The sequence below is a fragment of the Theobroma umbraticum genome, unplaced genomic scaffold (assembly GCF_002168275.2).
Source record: "Theobroma umbraticum cultivar Fairchild unplaced genomic scaffold, ASM216827v3 scaffold_4.1, whole genome shotgun sequence".
Taxonomy (NCBI): Eukaryota; Viridiplantae; Streptophyta; class Magnoliopsida; order Malvales; family Malvaceae; genus Theobroma; species Theobroma umbraticum.
This window is the reverse complement of record NW_018397258.1, coordinates 3275992-3289307: the sequence shown is the minus strand read 5'-3', so window position 1 is coordinate 3289307 and position 13316 is coordinate 3275992. Positions and strand designations below refer to the sequence as shown.

General features: G+C 37.6%; 3 protein-coding genes across 3 annotated transcripts; 2 read left to right on the top strand and 1 right to left on the bottom strand.

The window, feature by feature from the left end:
• The first annotated feature begins 1921 nt into the window (after nt 1-1921).
• AIB (ABA-inducible BHLH-type transcription factor) lies at nt 1922-4993 on the top strand. The gene is made up of 2 exons (XM_021424560.2): nt 1922-2397; nt 2486-4993. Exon 2 carries the CDS (start codon nt 2707-2709, stop codon nt 4549-4551), a length of 1845 nt encoding a protein of 614 aa, XP_021280235.1. The 5' UTR covers nt 1922-2397; nt 2486-2706; the 3' UTR covers nt 4552-4993.
• Nucleotides 4994-7697: 2704 nt separating this feature from the next.
• On the bottom strand, nt 7698-10631 carry LOC110413599 (zinc knuckle (CCHC-type) family protein). The gene is made up of 4 exons (XM_021424465.1): nt 10055-10631; nt 9514-9619; nt 9133-9223; nt 7698-8827 (listed from the first exon to the last, which is right to left on the bottom strand). Exons 1-4 carry the CDS (start codon nt 10343-10345, stop codon nt 7891-7893), a joined length of 1425 nt encoding a protein of 474 aa, XP_021280140.1. The 5' UTR covers nt 10346-10631; the 3' UTR covers nt 7698-7890.
• Nucleotides 10632-11257: 626 nt separating this feature from the next.
• Nucleotides 11258-13313, top strand: CYP703A2 (cytochrome P450, family 703, subfamily A, polypeptide 2; the record flags this gene model as incomplete). The annotated part of the gene is made up of 2 exons (XM_021424059.1): nt 11258-12514; nt 12804-13313. Coding segments are annotated over exons 1-2 (1446 nt in total), but the record flags the coding sequence as incomplete, so codon positions are not given.
• Between the last annotated feature and the right edge of the window lie 3 nt (nt 13314-13316).

Here is a 13316-nt window from a genome sequence, read left to right as displayed (position 1 = left end):
TCAAACTTATCAAAATTTGGTTGGTCTCCTAGGACTGCTCTTTTTGTTGAACTTTCAACGTCATGATTCCCGAAAGACAGAAAATAAACTGATAATCTCATATAGTATTTGTGTAATAGAGTTATTTCATCGTTAATCTTAAGGGTACCATAAACCCTTAAAACTTTAGGACCCCACCCATGGTCAACCTCGTTTTACTTGCTTTTGAGCAGGCCTACGGATGTGCTGTGCTTGTACCTTTGCCTTGATAAAATAATCAATCCCACATTTTTTCCTTGATTTGATTTCGAATCTTAAAATCCAAATTTTATTGTTCAAATATTAAATTTTACTCGATAAAATCGATAATAGATTTTTCCTTCAAAAACGACATCCGTGTTGTTGCGTCGTATCCTGTAGAACCTCCGAGCATTAAGATTTGATCGTTTTCAAAAAATTTTTAAGATTTAGCAAAATTCCTAACCTCTGTCGTGGAATCTTACGCCTTAATCATTCCTTCACCAATCCTTTCTGTTATTTTCCAGACATGATTGCATTTTCTCAAGCTCTGGAGTCTGGATTCCTCCCTGTATCCAACAAAAGCAAAAGTAACTGCTCTGTTTTTTTCCACGACAAACAGTGAAAAAACAGAGAACCTTTGATCTTCAGTCTGCCCTGTTTTAAATCCTCATCTCTGCGTCAACAACCTTTGCTGCCTCCGGCTTCCATGTCCTGATTAACCTGTCTTCTCCCGTTCTTTGCTCCAACTACCCGGTTCAAGATTAGTAGCGAGGCAATTTTTTTTTTTTTTTCAAATAGAACATGACCTGGTCAGCAGCTGTAATTTATTGATCATGGTTGCAAAGTCTACAAACTGACATAAAGATGTGTTGACTATTACAAATTCATTTTCATCTCTCAGCACACAGCACTAACAGCAATCACATTGTAATTCACAAATAACATATCCAATTTCCTTTTTGGGGTGAGAAAACATCCCCTAGTCCTCCTCCTTGCAATTGTAAACGTTTTCCATTTCTAAATTTCTCAATCATTTTTTGTTTAAAAGCATAATTAAAATCATTTTTAGTTTGCCAACTAAATAAGGGAGCAATGGTCATAATTTTTTTAACTAATCAACAGTATTCATAATATGAAAAACATGTAAATACTTATGATTACCATATTTTAAGTATTTATTTTCTAATCTCAAAAATTGCAATTTTTTTTTATATTTTCATTAACAAAATAGAAAAAATCCAACATGATCAAATTATCAAAAATAATAATTATATTTTTCACATATTTATTATATAAAAGTAGAACAAATTTTAATTTAAAATCTTAAAAAAATGTTCAATTTTTTTTTTATGAATATTAACTTCTATGTACCAAATATTTCTAGTTCTTATCATTCACACATCAAATCATTAACACCCAAACTGACACGACTTTTAAAACAAAGACAAACTTATTCCAATTTTTATTTCAATTTAAATAATTTTGATGCAACAAAAGAAATGGCGTTCAGCATTTACAACTTATTTATTTTGAATGTTGTTGACTTGTAGAATAAAAAAATTCAAATCAAACTCTCTGATTACAAATACATAAATATAATAATATTAAAAATATGAAATAAAATACTTAAATATATGAAATTCGAATGTTTGAAAAGAAAAACATGGGTGTAACTAAAAATATATATATAAAAAATGAAATTGGGGTCACAGGAAGAACGTGTGGAAGCCTAACTAATTACGTGCCACTGTTTAGCATGAGATTCACGCAAGTTTATGTCCCCTCCCTAGCTGTCAGAAGAAAAACCTTTTTCATTATTATCAACAAAAAAATTTAATTAAAAAAAAATGGGAAACTTCAAACTTAGTACTAAAAACTGTGCTTAAAGTCGAATGAAAAATGATGTCTGAAAAACACTAAAACTCTCTCTTTCTCTCTCTCAGATGTTATCTTTTTCTTAAAACAAAAAAGAAAATCAAAAAAGAAAAGAAGAAACCTCAGAACCAAAATCCTTGCCGACTAACCCTCAACCTCCAACCAATTAAATTTTGAAGCCAAACATTGTTAACCATGGTTAGTCTTCAACCCTAATATCCCTTGCTTAACCATGGTCCACTTATTGCAGTTGGGAGTTTAGAAAAAAGAAAAAAGAAGAACAAAAACAACAAATTCCCATCCCCTTCTCTTCCTATCTCTGTTTTTATCTCTTGCTTTGCTACAAAGAGGGAGAAATTAGGAAAAAAAAGGAAAGGAATTGCTTCTTCTCCTTGCCTCTTGACTGATCCTTTGTTGTTCTAGGGGAAAAATTTGTTCTGGTTCTTTTTTTGTTTTTGGACAGTGCCCTGAGACTTTTCAACACTCTTCTGCTGATCCCAAATTTGCTTTCCATGCAAACTGGTTTGTCTTGCTATTTATGTTCAATTATTATGTCTTTTTGGATTTAGTTTTAGCTTATTTTTTTCTGGTTTTCTTTATTATTTACCAGCCAGGGAGATCTGAAAACGGGAGAAAAAATGGTTACTTTATGTTGGGCATGTAGAAAACCGCATGTGCTTCTAGTTTAGTTAGAAATGCATTGTATAAAAGATGTACTTTTTATTGTTTTTACGGGTGAGATTTGATCTGGGTATTTGAGAAAATTTCTTCTTTATTTGATTTTGGGTGTAATTTCTTTTTTCTTTTTGGATTTTTGAGGGGATTTAGAAAATGAAAATTGAAGTGGGTATGGGAGGTGGGGCTTGGAACGATGAAGATAAGACTATGGTTGCTGCTGTTTTAGGAACAAGAGCATTTGACTACTTGATAACAAGCTCAGTTTCAAATGAGAACCTTTTAATGACTATAAATAGTGATGAGACTCTTCAAAACAAGCTCTCAGATCTTGTGGACCGACCCAACGCTTCTAATTTTAGCTGGAACTATGCCATTTTTTGGCAAATTTCGCGGTCTAAGTCTAGCGATTGGGTCCTTGGTTGGGGAGATGGGTGTTGTAGAGAGCCTAAAGAAGGAGAAGAATCTGAAGCTACTCGGATTCTTAATCTGCGGCTCGAAGATGAGACTCAACAGAAGATGAGGAAAAGGGTTTTGCAGAAATTGCATACTTTGTTTGGTGGATCAGATGAGGATAATTATGCTCTTGGGTTGGATAGAGTCACTGATACTGAGATGTTCTTTTTAGCATCCATGTATTTTTCATTTCCGCGAGGAGAAGGTGGTCCAGGGAAGTGTTTTGCATCTGGGAAGCATGTTTGGATCTCGGATTCATTGAAATCAGGTTCGGATTATTGTGTTAGGTCGTTTTTGACAAAGTCTGCTGGAGTTCAAACTATTGTTCTGGTCCCTACTGATGTAGGTGTTGTTGAATTGGGGTCAGTGAGATCTGTACCTGAAAGCTTAGAGTTGTTGCAGTCAATAAGAAGTTCATTCTCATCTAATTCGGCGTTGCTTAGGGCAAAGCAAATGGCAGTAGCAATACCAGTGATGAATGAGAAGAAAGATGAAAATACTCATTTTTCGAATTTGGGGGCTTTGGAGAGAGTGGAAGGAATTCCAAAGATTTTTGGGCAGGATCTGAACAACACTTCTCATGGTCATTCGAATTACCGGGAGAAACTTGCTATAAGAAAGATGGAAGATAGACCAACATGGGGAGCTTATGCTAATGGCGGTAGGCTTTCATTTTCAAGTAATCAAAATGGTCTCCATGCTTCAGGTTGGCCACATGTTCATGGCGTGAAACAAGTGAATCCAACAGAATTTTATGGTTCTCAGAACACTCCAAATAATTTTCAAGAGCTTGTTAACGGGGCTAGGGAGGATTTTCGGGTTAACCAATTTCAGTCACAAAAGCCAGTGCAAATGCAGATTGATTTTTCAGGGGCTACTTCAAGGCCTTCCACAGTTAATCGGCCATTAAGTGCTGAATCTGAGCACTCAGATGTTGAAGCTTCGTGCAAGGAAGAGAAGCCGAGTGTAGCTGATGAAAGGAGGCCCCGAAAAAGGGGTAGAAAGCCCGCTAATGGAAGAGAAGAACCTCTTAATCATGTTGAGGCAGAGAGGCAGCGGCGTGAGAAGCTGAACCAGCGGTTCTATGCATTACGAGCTGTGGTTCCCAACATATCCAAGATGGACAAAGCTTCGTTGTTAGGAGATGCAATTGCTTACATTAATGAGCTTCAGGCAAAGCTTAAGGTCATGGAAGCAGAAAGGGAGAAGTTTGGTAGTACTTCAAGAGATTCAGCAGGGTTGGACCCTAATCCAACTGTGGAGAATCATATGCGAGCTCCTGATATTGATGTCCAAGCTGCTCACAATGAGGTTGTTGTAAGAGTAAGCTGTCCTTTAGATTCACATCCTGCATCAAGAGTAATACAAGCATTTAAAGAGGCACAGATCGATGTTGTTGAGTCAAAACTTGTTACCGCAGATGATACTGTGTTTCATACATTTGTTATCAAGTCTCAAGGATCCGAGCAGCTAACAAGGGAAAGGTTGATTGCAGCATTTTCGCGTGAATCCAGTTCATTACAGTCATTATCATCTCTTGGGTAGTACACAATTGCATTTAACATAGTCCATAGGCGTAAAATTACAGTGAAGAACCTGTTTTGAAGCTTCTTCAGAGGTTTTTGATATATAGCAAGTGATCCTTAAAAGAGCAGAAGGGCCTGCTAGGAGTAGAAATAACTACCTATTGACCAAGTAGGGCAGCAAATTTTCTGTGATTTGTTTATATTATACATATTCTGTCATAATGAAGGTATTTTTGCAAGATGAATTAAATTTGTAAGTTTAACCAACTATGTTATTGTTGGTTGTTTAGAAATTGATTTTTTTTTCTTTTGTTCGTTTATTTTTGGTTCCACCAATTTTTGTTCTTTGCTCTGTCCTCTTGCCTTGTTAGAATCATTATATATCAAGTCAGCAGGAGACATCTCCGAGGATTTAAAGAATGATAATGATTCAATGCATATCATTTCATTTTTCTTGATCAGCTCCTTTCCCTCTCTGCAAGTGATCTGCAATGGGTTGTTCTTTGGCAATATCTACTTGTAAAGTTAAGATACATCAGATACACTTATTTCTATTGCCTAAATTGTTAGAAAAATGCTTGAGCTTATTGGATTATATCTGATATATGTACTTGATAAATTCAGTGTTGTTCTTCATGTAAGAGCAGTTAAGAGAGTTGGTTTGTCGGATATAACTGTTCCAATGTTACATCCTTTTTAAGGAAACCTGTTTCCCCACAACCTATAATCTCCTTGGTCAATCATGACTGTCTAGTGGGAGTTAAAAAACCATTTGGTGTGCCAAACCCGCGGTATCTATGATGAAGCCTGTTTGTGGATGTGCACGGAAGTAACTGTAAAGCAGATAAAATGAGGCAGTGTGAAATTAACAGCAGAGACTGCTTGTGGTTTGGTAGCATTTGTGGGTTTCAAACTGTGTCTATCATTGATTACCATATATCTCTTATTAGCTTAGCACAGATTGCAACTACTACTGTTGGCACTGAAAGAGAACCAAGTTGGGGCATTTTCTCGCAAAAAAAAAAAAAAAAACAAAACAAAACAAATAGGGTTCTTATTCTGTGACTGAAGAAGAATGTTCCGTTTTTGTTGCTGAGATAGAGGTGAATCTCTTATGCACTTTCTTTTCTGGTCCTAAGAAGGCAAAAACAAAATCTTACAAGGACTAAGCAAAGCAGAGTGTACAGGGTTTTTGCTGTGTACATCTCTTTCTTATGTTACTGTAAAATCAACAAAACAACAGGACCTCCAGATAGGAATCTTGAAGTCAGTTTGCTTTCCCCTTTTCCCCCATTGTCTAAGCAACCGAGTGAAGCTTCTTCAGATGCACAACATCAAAAGGTGTAGAGAACCGATTCCGTTCTCAAATTCAAGGCCACCCCTTTAAATTCCTTTCTCCTTTCTGTAAAGGAAAAAAAAATTTGAGGTATCTCTCAACTTTGGCAGAAAAGAAGATATGAGGTTTTATGAAAACGAAACAAAAAAAGAAAAGAAAAAGAATTGACTACAATTATATTTGCCTAGGATAATAGCCTGTGATCCCCTTCAATAATTCTGAAGATAGAGTTTAGTGGTCCAATGGCATACGCGTTTGCTCCTTCCCGCCAATCAAAACACTAGTGACATAATTCATGTGGCACATGTGTTTCCCTTTTGAGAAAAAAAAACAAAGAAGAAGGGAATTACACAAATTTTGACCTTTGATAAATCAATCCAAAAGCATGACAAAGCCACATCCTTCCATGTGTCTTTGCTGATAAACCAAAACCCCACAAGAAGCCCGTGCTGGATCTAGCCATGGAACTTGGCTTCAGCTCCACCACCACCACTGCAAAATGCAATTTGATAGTACACATTTCCATCTGCCAAAATCAAAATTTAACCACAAATTTTAATGCTCGTTTAAATTCTTCCATCCTTTCCCCATCTTACACAACACAAACGTGCGCTTGAAAACGCTCCCATGTGCACCATTTCTTTCATTTATTTTATTGATAAGTCTCTTGTCTCTAGGTCTGAACAATGGATAAGCGCTGAAACATGTGGCGAAATAAGGGGCCACCACACCAAGTTCATGATTTTTTGCTCTAGCCTTTTGCTTTCTATTTGTTGTATACGTATCTCCCACGCTGCCCTCCAGTCCACATCGAGGCCCCATTTATTTATTGTTGACAAAAAAAGAAAAAAAAAAACTTGTTCACTTTGCTTTTTGAGCAAGGACAGGGAAACAAAATTGACATATCCTCATTTGGCTAAGCATGTTGGTGTTTTTTTCTAACCAGAATGAGCAACGGGTTCATACCAAGAGATTGAAGGCATTTGGCGTGTGATGGGTCAAATTCAAAGCCTTATAAAGGTTGTGGGGGGTGGGGTGCCCATGAAGAAGAAATCATAGCCGTTCAATTAATGTTTGACTCAACCAAGCCAAGGGGTGCCATGATGAAGTATAACAGTAGTAGTTTAAGTTTCGGAAGGACATATCAAGGTGGGGGTGGGGGTTCAAAACACGATGCCAATGGTCCCCAACAGCACTTTGGAGATTTTTATGAGGTGCTGAGAAAAAATTTGAGGAATTTTTGACCTTTCCATGCAAACTGGGACCAAACCCAATGCGCGGTGTTTGGTAAAGCACGTTTTTGGCAAAACTGCAATGACAGCTACATTTCCACTTTTGTTTATTATAATTTTTCAAGTGTTGGGTGGAATAGTTTAGCCCAACGCTTGGGTGGTGATAGACCTGAACAATTTGGGCTTGGAGAGAAAATGCTTTAGCCCAAAGGATGGGCTTCGATAAACAAATTGGGCCGGCTAGATATTATTTCCTGAATCCAAATCCTGCACCTGGCTCCTCATTCTCTAGTTCGAAGGTTGAATGCCAGAAGCCCATAGCTGACAGCAGTTGTTATTCAGGGATGGTGGAGACCTACCCTGCTGCAACTGAGCTGTAAATGAACGAACCTTTTGTTTTTATCCTTCAACTTGTCGATTTAATTCATATGAAAACAGCCAGTTTGAGGCAGCCAAAACTGGAGTTTAGATTTGCCAATCGGTTTGGCAACTGAAACCAATCTGTAGAGGCTGAGATTTGGCTTTAAGTATAGACCTGAGATAGGAACCAAAACAAAGATACATACCTCAAGGGCAGTTTCGGATAAGACAATATATTTTACCGACTCTAAACATTTTGCAACATCCATTGGCAAAGAATGATTTACATTGGTATGTAAAAATAATACATTAAAAAAACAACAATTTCGAGCCATACTTACAAGGTAAAAAGATAAGTAGATTGTATGTTCTCTAATACAACTGAACAGCAAAACCTGAGCCTACCAAAAACAGCATCTATTTCAATTAACTACACATTGCTCTCAACTACGTTGACCTTTGAAACAGCAGGTATAGTTGAATTCTCCCCATTTTGTTCTCCATTCACTTCTTTTTCACATCTTCTATTACGACAGAACTTGGAAAGGTGTCCCTTTCTGCCACAATAGTTACATATGGGGGGCCTGCCATGCATTTCTGATTCTCGCCTTTTCCAAGGTACCCCTGGTTTCTTCATATCTCTTATCCTTGGGCCAAGATTGTTGGCTGGATGAAAGCTTCCATACTTTGAATGCTCTGCTTGTTTGACTCTGTTACGAGACTCTTCCTCAACTCTTATATGATCCATCAACATCCTGAAGGGCAGGTATTCCTCACGCATCAGCTCAACACAGAAGTCCTTCCAGGATGGTGGAAGCTTGGAGATGATGGTGCTAACATGAAAGTTCTCATCAATCATCATTCCAGCTGCAACAATAGAATCAGCAATGCTATTGAGTTCTTGCATTTGCTCGAGAATTGGTCTTCCATCAACAATTTGAAACTCAATGTACTTTCTAACTTGAGATCTCTTTGTTCCGAATTCCTCATAAAGATAAACTAGTTTTAGCTCTTCCCACAGCTCTTTAGCACTCTTAGTTTTCTTTGAGAATTGATAATACAGATTATCAGATAAAGAGCTCAAAATGCTGTGGCGACAAAGGTAGTCATCATTCATCCACTTCTTTTCAGTAGCTTTGGCTTGAGCAGATTCTTCACTGCTTGCTTCGGGACTAAGAGAAAGACTAGGGCATGGATCAGTAAGCACATATGCGATCTGTAATTGCTTTAAGAAAAGTTCCATCTGTTCTGCCCAGCAATGGTAATTCTTCCCATCAAAACGTGTGGTTTCAATAGGGGAAAATTCATGAGAAAAAGCAGTTACTGAGTTAGACACATCTCCATTTTGTTCACCATCAAGTTTTGTACTGCAGTATATTTATTCAAGGTTCCAAGTCAGTCCATTTGGCAATAGGTTCTCAAGTCAAAAAAATCTTTGAGGGAACCTCTCAGGCACAATAAGCTCTTATTGCAGTAAATTAGGACATTATTATGCTTCTTTAGAGTGATAATTTATATCAGGCAAGAATAAAAACCCCACAAACCTAGATATAAGCAACTCTGCAGTTATCCTCTTTTTGGCTTTACCTAAAACTTCCCGTATCTTATTGAACCCCCAGACTGTATAAAAACTACTTTACTGCTGACCTCAAAACTCAAAATGGAGTCCCACCTTAGCTTTGATTGCATCTTTTTTACAGCTGCATCAACTGCAGGGAAACTATTCTTTAAAGCTGACCAAATTTCGCTTGTCAAGCTAACTCCTGGAGTAAGAAAAAGAAAATGGATGTTGAGACACAAGCTTTCGGTCTCAATATAGACTATAGCATGACAATTCAAACACCTCTGGCAACAGAAACAGAAATGAATAATACAAAACCCAAAGAGAATAAGTCAGTTACAGAGAGCAGATACTCAAAGCAACCTTTCAATCAGCAAAAAGATAGGAGTTTCTTAACAATCAGGAATCACCGTAAAATGACAATCAATTCATATAATATAAAACACTGCATTATAGCATAAAGGAGGGGGAGGGCGACAGATATATGATTACCTCTTGCAGATGGGAGCTCTTTTCCATCTTTTACATAGAACTCCCTAATCGATACATAAGTTTTTCCTCTAAATTCATGAACCACCACATTCCTCTTGTCTGCTAGCTGAATCAAAAACAAGAAATCTTCAATAACAGCAAGGATTCAGAGTGAAAAAAAAAAAAAACCCTAACATAAATAAAACTAAGTTCCAACCTTGGTTCTTTATCCTTCACTTGCATATTACTGTATGTGTCTCCAGCAACAAAAGTTTAAAATAAACTAAACTAGACTTAATTTCTTAATCACTTCAATTAAAGCACAATCACTAAAACTTCGACAAATATTCATACTTTATTAAAGCAAATAAGCTGAGACAGATAGCTGTTCTAGCTTCTAAAGTGACAATCTTTATTCATTAGCACTTTCAGTTCCCAAAAAAACAAAAGAAATCTCCAAATTACAAATCAATAAATAAATTTCACAATTTGCTAAAAATTGCAACTTTATTTCTTTTACTCTACAATTTAATCGACCCAAAGAAAAGTGAACGGTTTGCACCTTGCAAATAAGGCGATCTCCGTCGCCGTCGAATTCTTTCTTAATTTTAGCCTCTTCTTCTCGAAGCTTCGAATTGAGTTCTTTTCCATCGCCGTTTTCTTCGACAGTAGAGAGAAGAAAAGACTCGATCACTTCTCTAACAAACTTCTTGTGATTAAAATCAGAGAGGTCGATTCCGAGTCGCTCCGAAGCCGCGACTCGGACTTTGAACTCAGTCATCTCTTCCATATCAGCTTTGCTCAGTATTTCCTTCACCGTTTCCTCGATTTTTGGTCGAGTTTCTTGTTCCATAGTGTAGAGGTAGAAAAAAGAGAGGAAGAGATATAGAATTAAGAACGAAATTGTTTTCGCTGTTTTGCAGGAAAATTCGTTTTGAGGTTTTAGTCTGGTGCATGCTGAGGAGATTAGGGATCCGATGAATTCCTCTCCGGCCTACGATGATAAGGAAAATTAAAAAAAAAAGTGCGTAAAGGGAATTAATTTTCTTTTTATTTTTTTTGGAATTGAAAAAAGGTTCCACCGAGATTTGAACTCGGACAACTAAATCCAGAGCACTCCAATATGTTCTGGTGACCAGTACTCCGATATTATGTACGACATTTTAAGATTATTTATAATAATATTTTTAGTTAATACATTATCATATTAATAAATTATTATTTAACATAATTTCTTAAAAATATTTGCTTGCAAAGCTTTTGGATAGCATTTGGTATCTTTTTTAAGATCACCATAATGATGTAATTACAAGATAATATTACTATATTAGTGATTTAAGTTCACCATGTGTTATACAATTTTACTTGGTAATTATTATTTATTGGGGTGTAGAGATAACCATGTTTTGGTATCAAATAATCACTGAAGTTGATTCTTTTTTTTCCAATTAATTGCTCGTTCTTAATTACCTATATTCTGTTTTCTTTTCACTGTATTCTTAATTTTATTGGTAAACAGATTTTCAAAAGGATAAAAAAATCATGTTATAGTACTAGTCTAAACCCTAATCTCTAAAGTGAATTCATCTTAATTTTGATTTATATTGCTTTTTAAAGTCATGGTTATTATCACTTAAATTACTTTTATATGATTGCCACGTTTTTCTATTTAAATTAGAAAAAGAAGAAAAACCAAAGGAAGTAAATAGTAAAATTGGGAGTTAACTGCATTATTAGTTCTCTACATTTGTACAATTTTTTTGCTTTTAGTTACCAGCGGGCACATGCACCGAGCACTGGCCACTAGTCAGCCAGCGTTGAGCCCATGACCCCGGTCAGCTACTCAGCTACATGCAAATGCCATTTCTTTGGAGGTAGGAGAACATATCGGACCATAACGCATGGCGCTCTTCACCAACCATACAGCCAGTCGGCATGTCAAGATCGTGGAGATCAACCCCAACCTATTTTTCTCCAAAAAACCAAGCTTCCCTTGCTTTATTTTGGTCAGTTCTTGCATATATATAGTACCAGAGAAAACCATATTTTCTAATTGATAAGTTACTTCCAAACTTTGAATGGAAACATGGATTTTCTCGGCTTGGCTTTCTCCCTTCTCTGTGCAGCCCTCATCGTCAACATCCTATTCCTATGCGGATGGCTCAAGCACAAGCCATTGCATAAGACAAAAAAGTTTCCTCCTGGCCCAAAAATATGGCCTGTAGTTGGTAACCTTCTCCAATTAAGTCCTCTTCCGCACAGGGACTTAGCTTCTTTATGTGACAAATATGGGCCATTAGTCTACCTCCGGCTTGGCAGCGTAGACGCCATCACCACCAATGACCCAGACATCATTCGGGAAATACTGCTCCGGCAAGACGATGTCTTCGCGTCCCGGCCACGGACCCTAGCCGCGGTCCATCTCGCCTATGGGTGCGGGGACGTGGCCCTGGCGCCTCTAGGCCCGCATTGGAAGCGGATGAGAAGAATTTGCATGGAGCATTTACTAACAACCAAAAGGCTAGAGTCATTTGCAAAACACCGAGCCGATGAAGCCCAACATCTAGTAAAAGATGTTGGGGCTCGAGCTAAAACTGGGAAGCTTGTGAACTTGAGGGAAGTTTTGGGTGCCTTTTCAATGAACAATGTGACTAGGATGTTGTTAGGCAGGCAATATTTTGGGGCTGAATCTGCTGGGCCACAAGAAGCCTTGGAGTTCATGCACGTAACCCATGAACTCTTTCGGCTATTGGGTGTTATCTATTTGGGTGATTATTTGCCAATTTGGAGATGGGTGGATCCCTACGGGTGTGAGAAAAAGATGAGAGAAGTGGAGAAAAGAGTGGATGATTTTCACAAAAGAATTATTGAAGAGCATAGAACGGTAAGGGAAGGGAAGAAGACAGAATTTGGAAAAGAAGATGATGGTGAGGAAATGGATTTTGTTGATGTTTTATTGTCATTGCCTGGTGAAGATGGAAAAGCCCACATGGATGATACTGATATTAAAGCTCTAATTCAGGTTGTATTCTCTTTCATTAATCTTATTTTTGCATCTAAGTGATATTAGCAAAATGCCCAATAATGCAATCCTTTCAATGTCCATTTTAGTTATAGGTCTGTGCTCGGGGACTTAGCTAATAAATAATAATTTATCATAAATAAATATTTGATTGTATAGTTAATACATGTATTTCTAATAAAAAAGTTATAATTTATAAAAATATTTATTAGTAAATGATAAAATTTGATGAGATTGTCTTAGCTTTTGCCATTTTTTATTTCCTATTTGTTATTTCTATGCCTTGTAGGATATGATTGCTGCGGCAACAGACACATCAGCTGTGACCAACGAATGGGCCATGGCGGAAGTGATCAAGCACCCACGTGTCCTCCGTAAGATCCAAGAGGAACTCGATACGGTCGTGGGTCGCAATCGAATGGTCAACGAATCTGATCTCCCTCACCTTAACTACCTACGCTGCGTAGTACGAGAAACATTCCGCATGCACCCAGCTGGGCCATTTTTAATCCCACACGAGTCCCTTCGAGCCACGACGATCAACGGTTACCACATCCCTGCCAAGACACGTGTCTTCATCAACACCCATGGGCTGGGCCGAAATACCAAAATATGGGACGACGTGGAGGTGTTCCGGCCCGAGAGACACTCGCTAGCTAATGGAACCCGAGTGGAGATAACCCACGGAACAGATTTCAAAATACTGCCTTTCAGTGCTGGGAAGAGGAAGTGTCCTGGTGCGCCACTTGGGGTGACCCTGGTGCTTATGGCTTTGGCCCGACTCTTTCATTGTTTTGATTGG

Excerpts from the sequence above, each read along its gene's own strand:
- AIB (XM_021424560.2), top strand. The coding sequence starts at position 2,707 with ATGAAAATTGAAGTGGGTATGGGAGGTGGGGCTTGGAACGATGAAGAT.
- LOC110413599 (XM_021424465.1), bottom strand. The coding sequence starts at position 10,345 with ATGGAACAAGAAACTCGACCAAAAATCGAGGAAACGGTGAAGGAAATA. Across the intron at positions 9,224-9,513 it reads AGAGCTCCCATCTGCAAGAG|GAGTTAGCTTGACAAGCGAA; the intron begins GTAATCATATAT and ends TTCTTACTCCAG. Across the intron at positions 8,828-9,132 it reads AAGATGCAATCAAAGCTAAG|TACAAAACTTGATGGTGAAC; the intron begins GTGGGACTCCAT and ends AATATACTGCAG.